Source organism: Xiphias gladius, chromosome 7 (assembly GCF_016859285.1).
Source record: "Xiphias gladius isolate SHS-SW01 ecotype Sanya breed wild chromosome 7, ASM1685928v1, whole genome shotgun sequence".
Classification (NCBI taxonomy): domain Eukaryota; kingdom Metazoa; phylum Chordata; class Actinopteri; order Istiophoriformes; family Xiphiidae; genus Xiphias; species Xiphias gladius.
The window spans coordinates 919,368-944,831 of record NC_053406.1 but is presented as its reverse complement, the minus strand read 5'-3'; the positions used below and the strand labels follow the sequence as shown (position 1 = coordinate 944,831).

The following is a 25,464-nucleotide window of genomic DNA, read 5'->3' as shown; positions in this document are numbered from 1 at the left end:
AGAGATTCCAGGAAAACACCCCACTGAGTTCCCCCCTCAGAGCGAGCACTGCACAGGCGCAGATCGCAGCTCGGCACAGGACAAGCTGAAAGGCACTAAGGCAGCCAAACTGTCTGACACAACGACACTTCCCAGCGGATAGCCGCCTTCTGCAGCCCCCAGAGTCCAGCTCAAGAACAGGCGTTTTTTAAAGCCACGTGCAGGCGCCGTAGGAAGGGAAACACCCCGCTGTTCCCGAGCCGAAGACAGAGCTGCGGTGCAGAGGGATGGATTTAAGCAGATGATAGCCGACTGCGTGAGGTACGGTAGAGGCAAGTCTGTGCTGCTGATTAGCTGCGCTGTAAATTGATTATCTGTTGATTGTCGGCTTGTTGGTCAACAGCACTGTCCGTTTCAGGGCAGGTGTATTCGGGGGGCGTCAGAGGACAGGAGGCGTTAGAATAGCTGCAGAGTGTCTTCCTCCGGGAGAGAAAACCAGCGGCGGTAATTAGACGGCTGGACTCCCGCTGCGCAACAGTCTGACGAGCTGGGGAAGTGTGTAATCTGACAGTGACGGGCAGGGAGACGGCGGGAGAGAGGGAGAGAGATGGAGGCTGCGATGCAGGGGAAAAGTGGGCCAGCGAATCTTTTATCTTTTTTTAATCAGGCCTGTGTGATAACATCATCTCAATCAAAAATATTGCTCTAACTCACAGATGTAAGCTATAGGCTATTTGTTCTATTTTGTAATATTACAACAAAGTATAATGATAACACTGTATTATTTATAACTTTTACAACGTATTATTATTATTATTAGTATTATTATTATTTTTAAAATTTTTGATTTTATTGTGTAAATATTGGCCTGGACTGCCAGAATTAAAATGTGATGAAATAATGGCGTGAATATTTTTAAATGATTTTAAATTCATGTTTTACTTTTAAAATATTTTTTAAATTTGGAGAATGGTGTTCGGGATTTTTCATGCTCTTCTCTTAATTATCCCAAAGCAGCCCCCGACGAGTCACTGGGTATTACTGTGTTTTGGGGGAGACCACTGAAGCCACTGTGGGAGTTTCTGGGACAGTGACCCTCGCATTTTAATCTTGTGAAAAAAGTTAGTAACGTTGATAGATTCTTGCCAGGCCTCAGCTTTAATCTATTTAAAAAAAAAAAAAACCCGATCACTTTAGGGTGATTTGCCAAGGAGTGAATTTATGCGTCAGCAGGCTGTCGTGGACTTGCAGAGAGGCGGAATTCAGTGCTGTCAAACTATGCAGCCGGTTAGAGATGTCAGGAGATGTATTTGTTTACGTGCTTTACTTACATATTTATCCTCTAATAGTTTTTGTTATTTAGACCCAAAAGCCATCACTGTTTCATGCTGGGGCCTTCGTGCGTCGGCGCCACAGACATAAAATGGCGGCAGATTGAAATTTGTTACCAATAGCTGTCTTGAGTTACACGTCCGTCTCATAGACTACACTCGTTTATTTTTTTTTTTTCTTAGCTTTCTGGACCTGTTACATTTGTCATTTCGCTACTTTCCTGCAGAGCCCTTGGAAGGACTAAAACAATGTGGTCCGAGCAGAGCTTGATGCGCGCTGGTGGTGGCCAGACCATGTGACTTTCACCAGCAACGTCGAAAGTAACAATGGAGCTTTACACTGGTGTTGTAGTCAAATAGGCACCAGGGACACTTGTGTTTTTTCTCCACTTTCTGTCACCGTGGAAATGCTCAAGATCATCTTCTGTATTTTTTCCATATTTTCCAGATCTGAACATTACTAACACCGTTGGTCACTACTGAACAGGCACTACTCATTTTCCCTTAAGTGCGTTGTAATGTTTTACAAGACAATTAATTTAAAGCAAACATTTCTTACGGTATGGTACAAACCAGCCTCCCTTGAGGATTTTACTCATTTAAATAGAACTGTTATGCACTCAAAATATGACAGACTGATGCCAGGAGTTTGTTTTTATTTATTCACTTTTTTTTAATAGTGTGAACAGTATCAATATGCCATAGCACATTTAGGAGTGTGACAGAAAGAGGAGCAGGGTTTTGGCTGACACTGCTCAGTTAAACAGGAACAGTGAAAGGACTAGGTACACACTGTAAAAAGACTTGGTGGCCGTTTGTCTGTCAGCTCTTATCTTTATTAGCTTTCACAGATGTCTCCCATCAGTTTACACTGGATATCACCTCTCCACTTTCATGGTTAAGAGAGTGGCCACTCTGTGTTTACAGGCCCACATCCTCAGTGTCCAACCCTGAGGAAAGAACATTGTTAAGGTTTCAGGAGCAGGGAGAAGAAATCAACAGGTTTTACACTTGCTTGTGGCAGAGTTTGCCTTATTTCTGACCCAGATTGGTAGTTAAGATAATCGAGAACACTATAAAATATTAGGAGAACTTTTAGTCAGTCTGAATTACAGTAGCTGAAACATAATCTGAAAGAAAAATTATAGTTGGAATATGAAATATGTCCGTTTGAAGTGCTGCAATGCTTTTAGATTGACGCAACAATGGGCATCTTTAGTAAAATAAATGTTTGAGGCAGAAATAATTTAGCCAACATGTCATCAATGGTTCCTGCCCTAAGCAGCACTCAGAAAACAGTGTCTGCAGTCTGCAGCTGTATGACACCCTCGAGGGTCTGAGACAGACGAGAAGCTCGGAGCAGCAGCAGCAGCGGCAGGATGAGACACAGACAGAGATGGTGTTTTATGAAGCAGTGTGAAAGACAATCTGCAGTGTTTCTGTAGGTGTGAGAGACAGGGGGACATATGACGGTCAACAAAATGACAAGGATAAATTTATCTTCCATTGTGTGTTGCACTAAGTTAGTTTCACCTGATTTTTTCTTTGGCTTTGTTCTTTTTTTCTTTTAAAAATCTAAGCCATCTAGTTTGTGATTACTTTTAATCCTTGTCTACCATGTTTCATATTTTAATTAAGATTTCACCTTCAGGTCAGGGTTTCAGTTTAACAGCGTGTTACAGTACTTCACATGTATTCTCATACCAAACTCCACTGTCGGTCGCATTTTGACTACAGCTATGATGACAGTACGTCCGTGTGATTTGCTGCCAAGGCCTTGATCCAGAGTCTCATATGCAAATCTGAAGTAAACCCTGAGCTTTTTACATGCTGGAGTAACCTGTCATTAGCTAAACAGTTTTAAGTCTGTATGGGTTCATGTTCAGATGAGATGATTTTTAGGTGTTGAGATTCTCTAGATAATGTTTAAATTGTATGGAACAGTAAAATTCAGTGAGGATTTTGTGTCGTCTTCATGCCTACATTTTTGTAAGGAACAAATTAATAGCAACATCACTTATCAGTGTGATGTTTGCCCTATTACATCATGGGAAGCAATGAAGGGTGTGGATAAGACACTACTTAACTTTTTGACTTAAAATGGGCCAGCCTGATTCTGAATGACTAAATGTTTTTGAAATTATCTTTAAGGACCCTAAAAATACTGACCCTAAAACATTTGAATTCAAAATAGTGTATTTTTTTTTTTCTTTTATTGTGAGAGCTTAAACTGTATGTCATTAATGATTTTGTATGGTTTTAGTATTGCTTATGTTTATACTGATTATATCAAAATAGCTGAAATCTGATTAACGATTTTGTATTGTTTATATCTTAATATCTGTGAATTTATACTGTCTACACTGACGTTAACTATTCAAATTGTAGTCAGGACAGCAGGAGACAAATAGTCGAAACTTTGTCCTCAGTTGTGTCAAATGAGCACGTTAAATGAATATGAGGTTTCCCTTCAATTTCAATTGAACCATTTTGTCATGTTTACATCCAATATAAGCCTCTGTAAACACTACTTGGGTCTGGTTAACATAAGTTATTTTCCATGTTTGAGCGACTTTGTCAGTCACCAACAACAGCAACTGGTGAAAAACATTTTAATCCAAACAAATGACCTGATTCTAACTGAGGAAACGTATATTTTTACAAACATATAGTGTTGTAGCCAAGCTGAGAAAAACATTTTTGCTGGATTTTTATGTCCACGTTTGACAGTTTGACTTATTGATGCAAATCAAGTACGAAAACCTTTTATAGCCAACAAGTATGTGGCTTGTGGCATTTATTCTAGAACACCTTAGCCGCAGACTTTCCCAGAGCAAGACAGGTATTAAGTTAGGTATTAGATATTTCAATTTACAATCAAAAGCCTTTTTAAAATGTGTGAGATGATGGCTAACATCTACTGGGCTTTTATCTGTACATTACTGACATTAACTTTAAACAGAAGATGTGGTGTACCTATCTGTAGTATGCATATAAGAAAATGCTTGGCTGGGAAAGAAGCAGAATCATCAACTGGTTTCTAGATCGATTATCACTGGATAAAATTGTTGATAGTTTAAATTTAAGTGTTGTAAATAAAATATTATTGAGGATACATTTTAGATGTATGTAAATAAAGTGTCATTATGAGTTAGAGCTGCAGATCCAGAGCATAAATGATATAGGAAAGATTATTAAATGGTGTAAGTGACTAATAATTAAAAAGTAAAAATGACAGAGAAATAATCTAAATATTTCTCACATGCAGGAAAAAGTAATAATCCATTTGAACATTGATTATACAATGCTTCCTAGGCAAATGTAACTTTTTCAGAGTCATATTTATTACAGTTACGTAATTAATAGTTTTGTCTATATTCTCAGTAAAAATTCAAATGAATGTAGATTTGGCAACAAAGCTCATACTTACAATCCTGGCACATGGCTAATAATGCCTCAAATTCATTTGAAAAGGGCACTGCAACAACATGGTATGGCCAGCACACTAGATACATATAGCGGTCTATAGGCTATATACTGTATATGTGCATTTGAGCAGAAATTGACGGCATTTCTACAGTTACCATGATAGTATGGGATTCATAAATTCATATATTATTTGCATTGGAGAGTCTGCGTTATATCAGAAAAGTGTCACATGCCAGGCATGATGTACGGCCGACATTGGCACATCTACTCACTGATAAGTCTGGCAGCTGAGTATTTTTCTAATCCTGCAGAGATGCTGCAGGAGAAGGCTTCAGCTGTGACGGAAGAATGTATGAGCCGGGTTCAGACCGAGGTGGAGACAGATCTACTTCCAGACCAGTCACGACTGGGCCAATCCACAGCTTCCGCCATTCCCAGCTCCAGTGAGCCTGAACAGGTAGACTTGGAGACCTAATATTTCAAATACACACAGTAGCTTCTTATGAGCTGGAGTTGCTCAGTAGTGTGTTTATATGCAGATATTTTAAATTACATTATGTTTTTCTTGATACATTATTTCTAATAGTTTGTGGTGATGAAATGGGTGAGTTTGTGTTGTGTCTAATAGTGATTTCCGCTCTCTTTCTCAGAACATTGAGAACATTAAAGTCCTCCTTCATGAGAGGGAACTGTGGAAGAAGTTCCATGAAGCCGGTACAGAGATGATCATTACTAAAGCAGGCAGGTTAGTAAAGCAGCACAACATCTATCAATAACAGTACAGTTCAGACCGGAAGATGGGAAAATCATTAGTTATTTTTAGCTTAAAGATTTGTCACCTTGCTCTTCATTTTAATTTAAATGTTATATTTCTAATCTTTTGCATGTACTTAGGAAAGTGTTTAGATGAAATATTTAAATTTCATTTAAATAATGATTTCTTTACGCAAAACGAGTATCATACCTTTTTGGTGACCATCTGTTTGCGCAGCTAATAGTAACATATAGCAGTTATAATTTTGTCTTTCAGGAAGAGACAGAACGTTCCTGCAGCAGTGACTACATAATTGAAAACACAAATGACTGCTCGGCTTGTTGGATTTAATGCGACCTGAGGATTAGATAGTGAGGCCTTTGGACATTAACCAGAAAATGAGTACACTCTCAAATCAACCTCGGCCTCTCTTTCCTCATGGGATGTTTTTTTTTCAGTAAAAAATGTAAAAGGTCACCACATTTTCCTTTAATGCTGCATAACTGTGAGAGATGGGCTTTCCCTTGTCCAGCTGATAAAGTGGGCTCTCAATCCTTAAAGCCCTTTGAAGGGCTGTGCAGCGGTTTAGCTATGCAGCTGTGCTGGGAACCTGTCTGGTTTTACCTACAGTCAGACTGCAGCAGACATGCAGAAGGTCACACAAAAACTGGCTTAATCCTTCAGAAGCAACAGCTCTGAAAATAAACTCTCTATAAATGATATCAAACCAGACTAAATTATTCAAGTACATTATGAATAGTGCATGCAGAACTACTCACCTCGTTATCATGCCAGAAGATATTATGTAATTTTGACATTTGTCATACCAAGGAGCATGTTGTAGTAGCCCTGTAAAACACAGTATAACATTGCATTAAATCTGATCTTTGAGCAGAGCATATTGTAAGTGCTGTCATAGCATCCTGTATATATGAACATTCTTCGGTAAAATGAGACTCAATTCCAGTGAATCCAGTAATGTGTCAAATATGAATCACTGATCAGACAAGAAAATGGAAAATAAATAAATAAATAAAAATGAAATAAAATAAAATAAAATAAATAATATTAATAATGATGATGATGATAATGATGACGATGATCTAAACCAGTCTCAGGTTATCCTTGAGTGCTGTCAGTCTTAGTAAAGTACCAGGACAACAGTGACAGGTTTGAGCCTACATTATTTATTTGATAGTATCACAAACCAGTGCAGATAAAATAATAGAAAAAAGTTTAAAATAGGAGGATTACAGCTTGGACAAAGAAAAAAGTGTGTGTGGTAAGAGAGACAATATTACAACAATACATAGCACCTTTAAAACTGTGCTACAGGGGTGCAACGGTGGCTCACCTGGTTAAACATGTATTAATGAGGCTGAGTCCTTAATGCAGCAGCCCCCTTCCATTCATGTTTTTGTCTAATATTGGTATCGAATTTTTAAAAAGCAGAAATGCCACAAAAAAAAAAGCTAAAAATGCAAAATGACCACAGACAACAGTTGTTGAAGTTGAGTTAGGGAGTAAGGGAGTCAAATATCTAGAAAAAACAAGAGCTATAGTCAGCCAAGCCTTAAAATCTTAAATCAAACAACACTAAGGGTCTACAGCCATGCTGTGAGGCTGGACTTAGGTACAGTGGCACTTTGAATATATGTTAATGCTAGCACAGCAATATGTCCACAACGATAATGAAAACATGGTAATATATAGCTGCTATAATGTTTACCGTCTTAGTTAAGCATGTTAACATGTTAATAAGCACGTTGCTAATAAGCACTAAACACAAAGTAAAACTAAGTATGATGGGAATGGCATTTGTTTTGTGAGTATGTGGTCATAAATGTATTACGTACATACAAATGTATTGACAAATTAAACATTTGACCTGACAATGATGCTATATGAAAGGGTAAGGGATCACCAAAGTTATTACATGTCATCCTTTGGTAGACATTAATGTCTGTACCAAATTTCATGGCAATCCATCCAAAAGTTGTTGAGATATCCCAGTATTGACCAGTGGTGGACCAACCAAGAATCTAAAAATCAGCTTCCAATCAGCAACCAAATCATTGCTTGTCTATCCACAACACTTTCTCCTAGAAATTAGGTTTATATACAGCTAATTTGTAACAGCAAATACGTTGTGTATAAGTAACTAATTTAATAATATAATTAGTTGTACACAGTTTCAAGGAAACGTAATTGCATCCGAAATACGTTTTCTATTAACGTAATTAAGATATGTTAATTTACATATTTGGCCAAAATATGATGATACTGAATATATCAGTAAAATGTTCATATTTTTTTCCACCAAATATCCAATCTTGCAGTACAATATTCACATGTAGTGACTACAGCATAATTCAGCTTTTTTTGGTTATGTTTAGATTTTCAGAGCATTTGGTTAAGGTTGGGGAAAGATTGTGGTCTGGTTTAACACAGAAAAAATTTCACAGTGACTTAAGATACACCAGAGTTTTTTACATTTGACAAAAACCACCATCTTTACCTAACCTTAACCAAAGTGCTTTTGTTGACAAACCCACAGACGGCAGTCCGGTTGTGAACTCCGCTCTCTGGTGTGTCAGTTGTGTGCTTTTTCTGCCTGCCATTTACCTCCTGGTGACGTTGCTGCCCTTAATATATGTACCGCTTTGTTCATTCATACTAAAAAACAAAAACAAAAAACAAGCGTCGCATCTGAACATAATTCAGGGATTTTATATTTTTTCAAAAACCCTAGTGTAGGAACAAGTTCAATCTGAATTGTTTTACAGTGGAAACCAGTTCATACTGTTGTCAGATGAACCAAGGCAAGCACTCATTACTATTTTTGTACATCTTTATGATTATCTCTGAGTATTCAGGTAACATGCCATAAAAAATTCTCAGACTAAAACTAGAAAATCTTGTTTATATTCAATCATTGTTAGTGAGTCCAGGATTCCCTGGACAGAGAACTTGTTTACCCTGATTGCATTTTGCTTTATTTCAAATTTGTCATGTCCTTTAAGCGACATAGACATTTTTCCATTAACACAAACACAGTAAGAGCAACCTCTAATCTGCCTCTGGGGCTTCCCTGCCTGCTGACTGGAGATGAAGGATCTCTGTCAAGAAGTTTGAGTAGTCCAGTAGTCTTTTTTTCAGTAATCTTTGAAAAACTGTATAATATCAAAGCATTACTTTCATGTATTGGCAAAGGGGTGTTAGTGTGATGTTAAAATGATTTCTAACTAGCTCCATCAGCACAATGATTTTTTTTTTTTTGGAGCAACTACCAGAGACAGATTTACAAATAACTGGTTTAACGCTGTTGTTCCCAGCCTTCTTGGCTTGGGATCTTTACAAATTAAGCACTTTCTATTTGCAACCCCTCACCATAGCTTGAATTTGCCTCCACTTTTACACTGTTCAACCAACTGTTCTTGGATTATTTCTGATCAATGGTCCTGTTGTCCTGTACGTTCCACTATAAAGCTGTGGCTAGCAATGTCTAGGTGTCACATTCAGTACCTTGGGAATTAGATCCTTAAGTAAAATGTGAACTTAACCAATAAGTCCCAGATTGTAAAACGACCAGGAAGGTAGAAAGTGATGCTTTTGAAAAGATAGTCTTCATTGTATAATACCGGTAGAAGATTTTGAGTGACTATGCTGTTCTGTGTGGAACTGAAAGATCAAGGGGAAAGTGTGAAAATGGAGTAGAGTAATGGCCAGGCTGAAGTTGTGGGTTGTGTCACAGGGTGCTGAGTTTGATGTGCGCAGAAAGCCTGAGAGAGTGAGGGGTGAAATGGATATGTCATAACCACGTCAAAATGTTAAGTGCCATGTGTATCATTTTAAATACTACATGATAAATTGACTGTGAATAAAAACCGCAGACAGTCAGAATTAACATCGTTTTAAGATGTTTTCAGACATGTCTGAAAGCAGCTAAAATTAATCTGAACTGTGTGCATGTGAGATATGTGTTTGAGAATTTCAAAAGTATTTTAGAAATATCAATTTTAAAACAGAACATTAAAAGTCCTAAAAAACAGACTTATAACAGATTGTAACCTATGATAATAAATGAGGTTCTCTTCGTGTTATACACAGTAAATTAAACAATTACATGAAAGATGAAATCGTCAAGACCAACTAAAATGTAGGTTTTATAGAATTAAAAAAGGAAAATTTGGGCACAAGTGCGAATTTGTTTATTTAATAAAATAAAAAATAGGCAGAGGTGTAAATGATGTATGAAAACTTTATGTTGTGTCCCAACAAATTGATAAAGCTAATAACAGACAATTAAAGACAATTCTACTTTAAAAATGAAGCTCTGTTATAGCACCACGATACCAATCTAAAGGTATTATATACAGCTATAACTAGGGGATGCAGTTGTGTTTCCAAACTGGGGAGGACTGACTTTGGGTTCTTAGGGCTGTATACTCAATGGTATACAATGATTCCCAGGTGCAGCTGTGGCTCAGGAGGTAGAGCGGGTCTTCCACCAACCGGAAGGTCGGTGGTTTGATCCCTGGCTCCTCCAGTCCGCATGTCGAAGTGTCCTTGGGCAAGATACTGAAACCTTAATTGCTCGATGTATCATTGGTGTGTGAGTGTGTGTGTGTAGAAAGCACATTATGTATAGAAAAGAGCACTGTGTGTGTGAATGGGTGAATGTGGCATGTAGTGTAAAGCTCTGAGTGGTCGAGATACTAGTAAAGCGCTATATAAGTGCAGTCCATTTACTAAAGGACGTGTTCCACAGTGTCTGTTCATTTTCATTCATTAATTGTACATTTGTAGTAAAGTTTCACCGCATAAAAAACGAACTGCCATTTATTTTTATTTGTTTTCAAATAAGAAAATATAGAAAAAAATATTTAACAATATTATATATATAAAACTCCATAAAAAAGACTTGCTGGCTGTTAAAGAAACACGACACTCTTTCCAGCTTGTGAGTTTTCCAGTTGTGTAGTAGTCAGAAATAGCAAATGTCAATATCAAAAAAGACTGGTTGGTATTGCAAATCTCAACCAATACTTTACAAGAACTTTATATTATTTGAGGTAGCCTAATTACACTTTGAATCACAAACTTAAACTGGCAACCTACTTTATCAACATGTTTTGAAAAAAAACTTCATAAAGGGTTGCCCTGGTGTAAAAAAAGTTTGGGATCCACTGCTGTAACATATGAGGAGGGTCAATGCACAGGCGGCATGGGAGAAGATACAGATACAGAACAGCCAGGCTGTCATCCAGGGATCCCACATTTGCCCAACACTCGATGAAACTAGCTCAGTCCACTCCCATGGAGCACCTAGCTGAGCCTAGAAGACTTGTTATTGTGAATGTCATTGTCCAGGCATAATCCTCCCTCTGCAAAGCACGCAGCACAGCTCTTCCCTCACTCTCCCTCATTGTACACAGCCCGTCAAAAGAGCAGCAGCAGTTTGATAAGAGGAGTCCGGCGCCCACAATAGGGCGAGTCTGCTAGGTTGTAGCGCTTCATCATTCCCCCAACGCTCCTTTTGATCTTACTGTGGTACTGGAGATTCCCAGAGAGGGAATGGATCATTTTAGGGCCTAAACATGTGGGAATGTTAAGAGAAACAGCTGGCACAGAAACACACACACACACACACACCCTGACACTGATATCATACATACACTCTCCACCTTCCATTTCTCATGCTCCCCTTAAACTCACTCACTTAGTCACACCACCATATGTGTATATATGTGTGTGAGTACATATGTATACTGTACCATCAAGACCCTAATTATTTGGACAGGTACACATTTTTTTTTTATTGTTCTTCAGGCTTTGAGCTTCAGAACAATTCCATTTGAAATAAAATAATGGATACTACATTAAAGTGCCATATCTCAGCTTTAATTTGAGTAGGTTTACATCAATATAGAAAGAACTGTGTGGGAGATATAGCACTTTAAACAAATAGTGCCCAGGTTTTAGGGGTTCAAAAGTAATTGGACACTTGGTTACTCAATGTTTCTTGGGCAGCCGTTTGTCGTTATATATTCACATGCACACAAATATTCCACTATTATTACATGAACCATATTAGATTCTGAATATCACAATATTCAGCAGCATATTCTATTTGGATATTCAGAATTTGGCCTTATTCTGAATTTAGCATTTTTCGATTAAGACATGTGGGATATGCCAATATTATTCAGGTTTTATGAGTATTTTTTGGACTTGTATACAGCGCATTTGGAATATGTATCTTAAATTGATTTTTTTTTTTTTTGAAAGACTTGGATATCAACAGGTTTTTGGATAAGGGCAATGGCGACTGCAATGCTGACCGCAACGTTGTCATGGGGCGTACTGACTGCTGCATGTAAATGGAAATATTAATGAAATGTTCATTTTCATTAGCCATGTAAACAGCTTAGTAGGAATATTGTCTTTTTTAGAATAAGGGCAAAAACTGGAATATTTTGTGCATGTAAACGTAGTGATTGTAGGTGGCTCAGAATTGCCTGAGAGTTGAGTGTTGCCATTTAGATTGAGAAAAACGCCTTTATGAGTGCACAGCAAGTCAAGAACACTCCAGGATGTAAGCAGATGAGGTGGACATGTTTCCTTGTCAACGTTCAAGAGAAGACTTCTTGACCATAACTGCAAAGGTTTCACCACAAGATCAAACCCTGGTAAACCCCAAAAACAGAAAAGCCAGGCTGCAGTTTACAAAAAAATAAAAAGAAACCGCTGGAGTACTCGAACAAAGTTCTATGGAGTGATGAAAAAAAAATCAACTTCTGTTAAAATGATGGAAAGAGGAAATTGTGGAGAAAAAAAGGAACAGTTAATGACCCAAAGCCACCAGCTCATCTGTCAAACATGGCAGTGGTTTTCTTATGGCTTGGGCATGTATGGCTGCCAACTGAACTGGCACAATGGCATTTATTGACGATTTCACTGCTGATGGAGGCAACAGGATGAATGCAGAGGTATACAGGAGCATTTTGTGTGCTTAAATATATAAGCCAAATGCACTGACAGTCACTGGACTACATTTCATCACTCAGCAGGACAACAATCCTGAACGTACGGCCAAAGCAACCACAGAGCTTTCAAGGTGAAGAGGTGGACTATTTTTGACTGACTGAGTCAGTCACCTGATCTCAGTCTGACTGAGCAGCATTCCACTTGGTTAAGACCAGACTAAATGCAGGGAGACCCCACAACAAGCTAGAGCTGAAGGTGGCTGCAGGGAAGCTCTGGGAAAACATCACAAGGAAACATACACAGTGTCTGCTGATGTCTGTGAATATATATATATATATATATATATATATACATACATATATACACTACTAGTCCAAAGTTTTACAACACCTCATTTATTCCAGCTGTTTAAAATGTACATAATTCTATATTTCTAAAAAATGAAAGCATAGAATTTAGAGATCTTTTTTTAAAAGAATCATGGAATATTGTGGTTTAACTAAATTTAATCTAAATTTTTGACACATCCAGCAGCCGAATCACAGTCGTGACATTCCTTCTACAATGGAAGTGAAATATTATTCAGAAAGTTTTTCCAAAAACCAGCTCCATGGGGTTTAAGTCTGGAGACTGTGCTGGTCTTCCATCATGTGAAGCCACCGTCTAGTTCTTTTCTTCTAATGTTTTGGGTCATTATCTTACTATAGGATGAACCAATGACCAACCAGTCTGTCTTCCTGTGTTACTTGACTTTTTCTCACCATTCTGACAGCAGTATTCAATTCTACTTCCTGCAGTACAGTATTGCACTAACAATGCATCAGAAGGTGTCGTAACACAGTTTGCTCCATCACTGCCTTTGTACAGACGGATGGTTTGCAATTAATCAGCAAAAGTTGGGGAACCTGTAGGAATTGTTTGCATTAACTTTCAAGGCTTAATTTACTTCCATTGTTGCAGGAAAGCTGTAAATGAACCAATTTCTCAATCCCTTAATTCATATGATTTTTCAGTATACACATATATATACATGTATAGTCCAACATTGTCATAAAGATGTTGTACTGAATAATTTGCAACATTTGGCCTAGTACAACCAGAGATGTTAAAGGGATAACTACATCAGTATAAACAGTATAGAAAATGTTAAATTGTTGACAAATTTCTATAATCTCTTATTATCTGACATACTTCTTAACACAAGACTACACTCACAGTGCTGCTGGTAATGTCACAAGAACATTTAAAACATCCCTAAAGGTGTTCCTAAAATGCACTGCCCTCCTGACCCGTTGCATGCCCTATTGCCCTATCAGAAAACTTATCAGTTATCATTGTTCTCTTTGCAAATGTAAAATGGAGAAGACTAGTGAACTCAGCTGGATGGATAATGCTAGCAAGAAAAACCATCTGAAAAGTAATGTTCTCACATTACTTATGCATTATCGATTTGACACCATAGTTTGAAAAAAAACTTGGATGAAGGCTGTTGGTTGACTTTGCAAATGCAACTTCCTTACAGACACATTAGCTTGTCACATACCAGAGGCTACGAGCATTGTATTCAAATCAATTTGAATAGATTATGTATTAAGTTGTTGGTTTTTTTTGAAGAAGTGACATATCTACTACCTCTTTACCAAAAAACCAAAAGCACTGTCCTGAATGCTTGATCACCCACCTCTGGCAGCACCAAAAATAAACAAACCTGAGGCAAGTAACAATTAAGCGTTAAGATGTATAGGTTCAAATGAAGATCACAGCTGAGCTGAGATAATTTATACACTTAAATACACTAAATTAGGAGGATGAAAATTGGGGAGGCTTCGTCCAACCATTTTTGTAACTTCCCAAAAAAGACAACTTTTTGACTCAACAACATCCAAGATCACAGCGCATCCATTTTATTTGTCTGGCGGGACAGACTTATTTGAAGAGTGAGCAGGAGTGGAGCCCTAGGTAGTTAGTCATATTATACAAATCCAAGGGCCACATGTGTTGACATAGGCCTCCATCTGCTCTGTCTGTATGGTGTGAGTGGAGCCAGAGATGAGCAGAGGTCTGTTTTGAATGTTCCTCTAGGATTAACCCATCCTTCAGTGAGGATGATACCGGGACTGATCTCTCCTAATGATTGGATTTGAAGTCTAAGAGAGAGATTTAAATTACCTGCCCTCAATCCCTATCCTGTCTCTTTCTCTCTCATGTGACGGAGTATTTACAGTAAAATGATCAGTATCAGAACTATGAGGCTTTGAAGATAGGCATTTGAAACAAACATCAAGTATGGAGATAGGGGTTTTGATGCCCCCCCCCCCAAAAAAGCATCCAAGGCTTACATAAGTGTGTGCTCCAATGTTGGAACACATTGCCATGGGCAGCACCCACAGATAAACTTCAAGCATTTTTGACCATAGCCTCTTGAGCAATGACAAGTCGCTGTCTAAACTGTTGTCCAATCTGAGGTGCCATTAAAAAGCACTTACGGCTTTATAAGGAGGCGCAGAGCCCTTTGCAAAATTTCCTTTAGTGCAGATGGGATGAAAAAGTTTTTGGTTTCCCAGAAGAGGTCAGTTTTTATGGCCTTGACTGCTATATTAGCATTGTCTGTCTTTTAGTCTTGAGGCATTTAAAAGATGAAAGATAGAGTGTGTTCCAATGCCTTTTTTAGTGTCTCAGTATCGCAAGTATGAGAGGATTTCAGTCCTCTCCCAAATAAATGCCTGCAGGGAGACTAATTATTACCAGGCCAGAAATGTGAAGATTTTGACAGTAAGGACAACAACAATGAAAAGCTTTGGCAAGTGGGTCCAATTCTGTAATGTGCTTAGTGGGGTTATCTTTGTAGAAATGGGTTTTATCAAATTAATGATCAGGTAAAGGGTATTTCAGGTTTCAGAGAAGGCAGCTTCTCACCCTACTCTTCTCTGAATCCCATGATCTCTATGGGACCTCATCCCAGGCACTTAAGAACATCACTGAGCTGCAGACAGTGAGCTAATCGGATCTTCATCTACACTTTCGGTGACGATACTAAACTTGTCCTACACACACAACTGTTTTTAACAGTCCATGGGATCTTTTCTCAAGAAGATGATCAGTACAGAATACAATGTGCAGATCCTTTGATAAAAGCAGATTTCTGTTACACCTTGAATTTGGCTGCAAATGAAAAGGCAACTCTTTTTTTACGGAAACTGACAATCATAGAAATACAAGTTTAGATCAAATCATTATTAAAGGTTCCCAACCACAAAGACTTCTGTTTGAGAATAGGAACTTATGTTTACTGTACTATACATAAGGCTAATTAATCTAAAACTCAGTGACAAACATGTGACTCAGTTAAGATGAACTGATTTGTGGGGCTGAGGTCAGCTCCTTTTTCAGAATATTTCACACTGTAAAAGCACTGCACAACAAATACAAGAATTTCTAACAGCTTCCTTCTACAATCCTTCAACAGGAGGATGTTTCCTAGCTACAAAGTCAAAGTGACTGGGATGAACCCCAAAACCAAGTACATCCTACTAATTGACATTGTCCCAGGTGATGACCACCGCTACAAGTTCTGTGATAACAAGTGGTAAGTTTGTAAGGTCACAAGTATTTTTGGCTGAGGGTTACCCCAAAGCCTTTTAAATGTAATTCTCTTCATGTCATTAGCAGAAAAAAAAACTACTCAAGTCACAGAGGTTTAAACAACACTATGTAACTTTTGAAAGAAAGAAATGAATTTTTCTTACAATTGAAAACTTGAATTCATAAGCAACAGAACACACCCATGCTTAGTTCAATACACTTAGGTGTTTTGTTGCTACTGCTTTACTTGACCTGGTATGACCAGTAGCTGGTGGCTAATGTTAGCCAATTTTAGCAAACTGTAACTAGATATTGTTGTGTAACTGAATGTCAATTAGTGAATCAGTTCAGTGATTTCATGACTGCTCTGTACTTGTGCTAATGTTAAGCTTCCTTATAGCATGTCACAGATTTTTATAAATGGTGTTATCACGAGAACAGAGGTGAACAAGACGTGTTTGCTGTTTCTTGTTTGTGATCCCATTCCTCTCACTCTCGCCAAATTGCCTGATGATAATGCCTCCAAAGCAACTGACTCTTGGGAAACGAAGGTGAAATCCAACATGCTATTGTCATGTAATTGTCACTCGGGGCCACAGTGTCTGCTGTTCTGTAAAAGTTTAATAGTTTTGGTTCAATGAGAGAGGACTAGTCCAGTTATTCATCTGCTATGTTGCTAGCCAACACCTATCACCTGACAAGAAGGGTGCCATTAAATGAGTCTGCAAAAGGCTGGATTATATTCAATCGTATCATTTTTTACATCCAATGCCACTGTTTTCAAAAATCTTTCTACAATATTTGTGCATGGCAACTACAATATGATTAACATTAGGGAAAGATTGTGGCTATGGCAAAAAACAAGGTCCTGGTATGGTCAGGGTTAGGCAACTACAACACTTGGCAGAGCATGGAGAGAAAGATCTAGTTACTTTTAGTAAAAATGTGAACATTAATTGCAGGTCTGTGACAGGTAGCAAACTCTAGTATCTCAGTGAAGTCTGACAGGGTACATGCCTATCCACCATCTGACCTTGACAAACTTACTTTCTGCCTCAGTGCATGATGGGCACACCATTTCATTGATACTAAACTAAAATCAGTGGTCATTACACCATGTTAACAACTATGTTGTTGTTAAACAAAAAGTAGTTTTATGTTATTTTGTATATCTACCTTGTTGAAAAGAACAGCAGACAGATTCAGACCTGAATACACACTGCGAATACATACCTTGGAACAATGTTGGATTATCAACCTGGCAAAGTGGGCAACTGCCCTGTGTCCCTAAAAGTCCCAAGTTCATGGTGTTTCAATTGCAAGTGTGAAATTTACAACCCCTTAGTATAATATAGAGTTAGGTGGGTCCTGCATCATTACCTACAGTAATGATGTGAAACTCTCTTGAGGAGGGGGCATGTCAAAATTTAGTTTTTAAGACCTTCATTATTTTAGTTTATATGGTGTGTAATATCGACCCAACTGCAGGTTTTTGGCAGTGGGCCTCCTAAAAGGTTAATCCCTGGCCCATAGTTTGCAAACCCACAGGTCACAAGATAGGGGCTAACTGTGACACCGATATTCTGCTCCTGTCATCTCTCCATGAGATAGAGGGATAGAGTGTCATTATACGCTTTTTCAGTCATGTCTATATTGGGTAAATAATATCCTTTTAAAAGATGCACTTGGTTCCTCAGATAACCATAATGCCCTTTATTAACCAAAGATGATTAGCATTTACTAAAATCATCTGAAATCCACACATAATCCCAAAAGAAGAAAATCAGCTTGTCAGCAAGGAACACAACTACCCACACAAAATCATAGTATTTGTTTTATTTTAATTTTCTATTCATTCTACTTACTTCAAATATTTTTAAAAAGCAGAATAACTGAGTTTAGCATGGTCTGATAGCTAACTGTTACTGCAGATCATCCTTGGCTATGGCTCCTTACTGCAGGGCACTGGCAAAACGCTTGTCAAAGAGAAAAAAAAGATTCTGGATTGGACTCAATATTTCTCCATCTGACCCTGCGTCTGGAGGTGACGACCTTGCAGTCTTCTATCCATCAGTAGGACATGAGAGCTGGCACTGCCTTCCATTCATGGGTGGACGATAAAGTATAAAATAAAGTTTTGCCATGAAAAGCTGAAAAGATTTGAAAATCTAAAACAGAAAGAAACCATTTTACAGCCACTTGTTTCTGATCTTGTGGCATGGCCTGCAGTTGGTGGGTTCTGCTGTTCCTCAGCAACACCTTGGATAAGCATAATTAGTAATGATGTTTTAGCAGAGGCCATCCCATTCCAATCTAAGGGATTTTATACTGTGAGGGTTGAGAGCAGTGGTGTTCTAATCATGTATACAGCAAAATTATGGTAAAGGAGACTGACATATTCCCCAAAAAACTAAATGCCACTTATTCTTTAAAGCAGTTACGCATAGCAGTTACAAATACAAATACATATGAATTTGTTATTTCTTTCTCCATCCTCAATCTGATTTAGGATGGTGGCTGGAAAAGCAGAACCAGCAATGCCAGGGAGACTCTATGTGCACCCAGATTCCCCTGCCACAGGAGCTCACTGGATGAGGCAACTGGTATCGTTTCAGAAACTCAAGCTTACAAACAATCATCTTGACCCTTTTGGGCATGTGAGTAACTACAGGGAACCTGTCCTTTCTATTTTGTTATCATCCCAGATGGTTAAGATTTTACTCACTAATTTACTTGCTTAAATCACAACAGTTTTACAGTGGTGTCAGTTAGAAATCAGTGGCCTACGCAGTATGGTTAAAATGTGGTCCTAAATAGCCTGAATGAATATGAAAATTAATAACCTGTCTGACAACGTCTTGCAACAGTGGACATATAAAGCAGTACTGAGAACTGTTGCCATGTTTCCAGACTTCAGCAATTAAATGTTAACCAATTGGAATGATTGATTGGAATGAATTGTTACATCTCCACATCTCTCCAATACATCTGGTGTCTATCATCCAGACTAGGAATCATGGACAAAACTACTTAAATAAATGATCTGTTGTAAAAAATATAAGTGTGCAAATGATGAGTAAAGTGGTGATGATCTAACCTACATTATACTGTTCATAAACCAGCCTTAATGAATACAATTTGCTGTACATAATCAGGTTTCTACAGGTGAAATTCCTTTTGTATTGGGGTAAAGTTAAACAGTTACTTATTTCTAAAATTCCTTGTGGTCCTCAGACAATTTACTGATTTTAACTTTCCCTGTATTGAAAACACCTCCAACACTCCAAAATAAAATTTAATGACTCATGTTTGACAAAAAGCTCTCCCAATGTCACAAACATTGCATTGAGAAGTAACTATATGTGAAACATAGAGCTGATGTGAAATATAAATATAAATAACAAAAAAATCATGAAGCTGTTTTTCACAGGCAAATTTCTTAAAGAAGGATGGAAGAAAGTGAAGGAGTGCATAATAGAGACTGGAGGGAAAAACAGAAGAGGCAGAGGGAGGTGAAGACTGTGACTGTGGCAGCACTCCCCAGGGGGACTCTGGGATAACTTGTCTGAAGCCATCCCATCAATGGGCGGGCTCATTAGGTTCATAACCTCTCAGATCAGTGGCGGGGCCTGCTGTCAGGTTGATTTGAGTGCCTGGCCAGTGATAAGGGCTAGTAATGAGAACAGAGCGAGTTAGAGGCCAAGCAGAGCCCAGATGACGCCCAGACCAGGAGATGTGTAGAAGGGCAGTGCTCAAAGACGAGTGATAGAACCTTCATTCAGTACTGATTATGTTCATTAAAGAATATGTATAAATTACTAATTTAACCAAGGGGCTCACTCTTCTTTTTTGCTGTTACTGCCCCGTATGAGAGTGCAGACTATTGTAGATATAGTATAGACATACTATTGCAGACGTTCAGTGCAAATTAACAGATACATTTTCCCAATTGGGAAGTCTGCGTTTTAATGATTCAAATTAGTCCCCTTGTACAGTACTAGGTTCTCACACCATAGAATCAGTGTTCTATGGTCTATACAACAGGACTAGAGACTTCTGTTTCCCATGGATCTTAAAAACCAAAACAATTGTTCTTCTCTATATTGCACCAATCACACACCCACCACCGTACTGTCTTGACCATGGATCTGGTCAGCATCAGAAATACAAACTATCTGCTGTTTAATATAGCAAAGAGATGTTAGTGACCTGGGATAGATTTGCTACTACTGGCCAAGAGATGTTGCGAGGAATCTACACGTCAGTGGAGCTGTTTTGTTGCACAAACAATTGGGTGGTAGTATCACAAATAACAGTCCAGAGTCATTGATATTGATTACTGACCCTGTCCAAACACTGAATGCTCATGTATTATGGTCATTCAGCCCAGTATCCCAATGCATGACATCCATATATTGTAGGTCAATACTGCCTTCATGATTTACATCATTTTTGTGGCAATGCTAGGGACTGGAATTCCATCCCATCAAAGACCTTAAATTGACATAAATTACAGTCAATATTTTATTTACTGTAACACAGTCTTTTCCTAACCTTAACTAAGAGTTTTAGTTGCATAACCCTAGTCAGACCTTAACCATAGCTTATTCTCCATAACTATAATCATTCCCCAACCTTAATCATACAGCAGTCGCCACGCAAAGAGAGAATTAATTTTATAATGTTGGCATTGGACGTAATCTGGGGTTTTTGCAATATGGTCCAATATTAAGTTCTTGTTTGGCGATAGGGTTGGGCAATTATGTGCTATGGTAATAAAATAATACTTGTCCTTTCAAGAATTAATCCTAAGTACATCAGTCAAAGCAAATAATCATGTCTGAATGTTTTTATACCAAGGAAGATGAAAGTAAATGCCTTCTTTAGCTCTTCAGTGATCTAAGGAAGGCTTCTCTGATAACTGCATTCAGACAGTCACCCAAGAGTCTTCAGTATCACCCTCAGACAGCAGCCAGACAGCAGAGCAGACAAAGGTCAACAGAGAGCCCCTGGTGAACCAACCAATAGCTTATCTCTGTCTCCAGCCTGCCTCAGCAACAGAAGCATGTGAGTGCAGGGCCATTCAGTGTCAACCTGAGCCTGGCTCCCTGTGCCCTCTTCAACCTTTGCCTCTCGTTGGGAGCCCCCTGGAGGAGAAGGCTCCTCAAGAGAGCATCTGGCAAATGAGGAGGGGAGGCAAGGTGCAGAGCTTGATGTTTATTGCCCCTGACAGAGCTGGACTTGTGATGACCCCACCGTACTGTTGCTAATGCTTCACTGGGCACAGCACTAGGCCTAGGCTGCGTTGAGCAGACTGATGGTAGTGAGCTGACCTGCAGCCACCCAAACAATCTAAACACTAAGTGCACTCAACACATGCTACCTGCTATACTGATACACAACACCCAGATTCCACATCAAATGTGATGGAGATGAAAGATGCAGAGAAACAGTTAACTGATCTAATTGATACCAACAACTTTGCACTTGAACGGCTCAATTTCACCATGGATTTCAGCAGGGAATGGATGGTAACAGACATGGTATACTATGCATGTCAGCTGAAAGCATTAAAATAGATAATTCACCTCATCAAGCTAACTACTTTGGTAAGAATAATATCCCCAAAAGCCTTGAACACACTCATTAAACACTTATTTCAAATCCTGTTGCATGATTTTAGTCTCAGACTGGTTCCAAGTTCAGAAGGTGGTGCACTGGAAATTTAGCTGTCTATAAAATTCCCACAAAACACTGTAAAAAGAGTGAGCATGGACCAGTCGCTGTGATTCTCCCCCACAGACTCACAGATCGTGTTGCTCGCTTCAAAAATGTATGAGGGCTCGGAAGGAATAGTCTTCAAAGGAATATAATCAGAGATATAGATTGATCCTACATCTGCCATTTCACATTCTTTAAAAAAAAATCCTTTATTCAGTGGTACAGTATATATAATTAAAATTATATATAATTATAATTGTTTTAAAATGTTCACTTTGTTTGAGTGAAATCTTTAAATATCCAAGAATAATTAACATGATGAATTAAGAACAGTGTAATATATGTATAATGTAGAAATATATAGATAGCTGACCTCCTCTAGATGTTAGGAATATTTTCTATAAGCCTGTGATCAGATACAGTAAGGTGGTTTTCTCACACTCAAATGCAAAGCATAGGTTTGATCAACACTTGAAATTTGTCAGAAGGAGCATTAAGCTTGTTCACCAGGAACTTGTAACAACAACTATCCCGATAGTCTTAGCTAGCAAACCTGAAGCAACAATGAGGACAAGTTTTTTGACAAAAAAATAGATAAGGGATAATAAGCAGATGCTGGTCTTACTCTAGAGAGCCATACTTTATGTTTTAGATACATGAAATCCTTCAAAGGAAAACAGAGCACTGAAGGTTTTATCACTTCATACAGAGCTTCACCTACACAGTACAAGTTCAAACAATGAGACTGATATTATTCTATGTTTCTTGTTGTCAACAAATCCCATGAAAAGACCAATACCACAATGATTAGTCCATCTCTTAACACTCTCTGACTTCCCTTTAGTCTCTGTGACCCTCAGCTCCAAGCCCAGTTGTGCCTGCTGTAGATCCATATCTTTACAAATACTGTATATAGTTCCTTTTTAAAAAAAAAAAAAAAGGTTCACTCTTTTCCCCAAACAGCTGGGCTCTGCAGTTTGTAGAAAATGTTACTCAATCAGCAGTAAATTGTGTATTTGTTGGGGACTATTTAGGGCTGATGATGAATGAAGCCCTTTATGCTACTGCTGCCCAACCTCCACCTATAGGTTGTGAGTCTGCATTCCCCTCAGGGGGAAATTATTATTATAACTTCCTATTCCCCCTTATGCAGAGTAGGAAGTGACAATTAGTAGTGAAAAAATAAATAATAGAAGTTTAATTTATGCATCTAACATCTTGACATCAGCTCCTATGTACCATGCCATAATGGCTGTTATTTTGTTGCTACAATAAATTTGAAAAAGAAATGTGTTGCCATGTCTTCTCCTCACAGATCATCCTGAACTCTATGCACAAGTACCAGCCCAGACTACACATAGTCAAAGCCGATGAGAACAACGCCTTTGGATCCAAGAACACTGCCTACTGTACTCATGTCTTTCATGAGACAGCATTCATCTCTGTAACCTCGTATCAAAACCACAAGGTACAGCACTATCAACAATACATTTAAAGTTAAAATAAAGTTAATGCCAAATTCCTAGTTTTACAAATATAAAAGTATTTTGTAATACATGTTGGTGTCAGCTCTATTCACAAGCACTTACTCCCTGATTTTCTGAGTAGGTTGCCCAAAAGTAAATCATGTTTAAAGGGTATTAAGTCTTTCTAGGTGTAGATTGATTAAATTGAAATGAAGCAAAGCCTGTGAGCTTGTTCAGGCAGCCCTACTTGGGTCTATACTACACTCCTCTCACTGCAACAAAACCATTTTAATCATAGCACTGGATTTAAGATGTCAGTGTTATGCTCATTCTTTTGGTGCATGCCTCCTGCCACACCACACCACACCCAAAAGCTATAACACTGCCACTGCTGACAGCATTTCAAAAGCTCCAACTCCACCCCAGCATCCACCTGTAGGCTATTGTCCCTGCTCACGATCTGCTGAGTTGATCTCAATGTTTGCTTGTGGGGAGCAACAAGATCAGAGCCTAGATGCCAAACATTAATGCTGTTTTTACATTTACATAATACTCTATTCTACGTGAGTTGGCATACTGAACTATAATTTGTGCATAGGTACGTACAGGTGGTGTAAGGGTGCATGTCCACCAAAGCAAAGAGCCTGAAGTTGAAAACTGTCAGTGTTCCTTCAATTGCTTTAACTATGGTTTGGTTTATACCAAATAGAATGAGAGCTCTAATGTCGGTAATTTCCTTAGATCACTCAGCTAAAAATAGAAAACAATCCATTTGCCAAGGGATTCCGAGGTAGTGAAGAAGGAGATCTGCGCGTTGCAAGACTACAGGGGTATGTTTACACGAAAACGGAACCTGGAAGGTAAAACTGATCCTATAGAGCCATTTAGCACACTGGAATTCTCTCATAAACTTGACATATTGTATATAAATGAGCTCTTCAGGAGTTTATTTTTGACATAAGAATCCACCTTGTCTCCTTGAAAGACTGTGTCGAGTGGTATTGTGGGGATGGGAAACTGATCCTTTTCCTTTTCTATTGCTACTACTGATGTATAGGAAAGAATATCCAGTGATTTCAAAGAACATGGTTCGCCAGAGGCTCATCTCCTCACAAAGTAACCTTGCAGGGAAGCTTGGAGCAGGAGTTCTATCGGGGCACCCTCAAGTCCTGTCCTCTTATCAATATGAGACTGGTGTTACTTTGTCTAATGCAGGCCCACAAGATCCTATCTCAAACCACTTCCCTCAGAACAGAGAACCCAGCCTTCTGTACCACTGCTTTAAACACAGAGGTATGTTCTTCGCCACTGTTCAGCAGTCATACAGGACTGTACGCATTACAACATGCCCGGTAAGTGTTCTTTTCATTTAAAACCTATTGCAGTTAACTATATCACTTTGCAGATAATGCCCGACACCTGGAGCTTGGATGTAAGCGGCCATATCTGGAGACACCATCTGTGGGCTCAGAGGAGCATTACTTTCGGTCAGCTCCCTCTTATGAATCGTCCCTACTGTCTCATCCATACTGCACTGAGTCGATCACCTCTAGAGAAGCTTGTATGTATGGTAGTATGGAAACAGAGTCTGGATCTGTGGCAGGGGACACAGATGACCTGACCAACTCCCCTTCAATAAATTGCAACATGTGGGCTACAATGCAGTCCTACCCACGCTATAGCGTGGATGGTGTCCCGTACCAGCCCTTCACAGCTCACTTCACCAACGCTGCCACAGTGACACCTGTGGTACCCCACCCCACGTCATCCATGGCGTCAAGGTCACAGGCTGACTTGGGTATCTACGGCTCTGCTTCAGTCCAGCGTGGTCTGCCCGTCATACCTACATCCTCCTCCTCTTCATCATGTTCTCCAGCTGTTCCAGGGTCCAGAGATAGGTCAGGTCGTCCATCTCTGTACCACAAGAAGCCTGGGTCACCGCTCCGGCCGCACAGAGATTTCTCAGCCTATCCCACACAAGGCACTATATCCATCCGGGATCCATCCTATCAGTACCAAGTGGGGCTTAGCAGTGCAGGGACTCACTGGACTGACAGTTAATGCAGACCACTGGAGAAGCCAATTTTATCCAATATACAAGTCGGGCTGCCAATGCCACGCAATGGTAATTAACTACAGTTCATTGCCAAATTACACTCCAAAGCCATTTACTTCCAATAACTCTCAATGAAACAACTATGACATGCAATAC

At 38.8% G+C, this 25,464-nt stretch overlaps 1 protein-coding gene across 1 annotated transcript; it reads left to right on the top strand.

Moving 5' to 3' along the window:
• The first annotated feature begins 1,612 nt into the window (after positions 1–1,612).
• tbx4 (T-box transcription factor 4) lies at positions 1,613–25,313 on the top strand. Its single transcript, XM_040131338.1, has 9 exons — positions 1,613–1,631; positions 5,053–5,196; positions 5,390–5,484; positions 15,950–16,069; positions 18,575–18,722; positions 23,102–23,254; positions 23,994–24,082; positions 24,310–24,545; positions 24,658–25,313. Exons 2-9 carry the CDS (start codon positions 5,053–5,055, stop codon positions 25,311–25,313), a joined length of 1,641 nt encoding a protein of 546 aa, XP_039987272.1. The 5' UTR covers positions 1,613–1,631.
• The last annotated feature ends 151 nt before the right edge of the window (positions 25,314–25,464 follow it).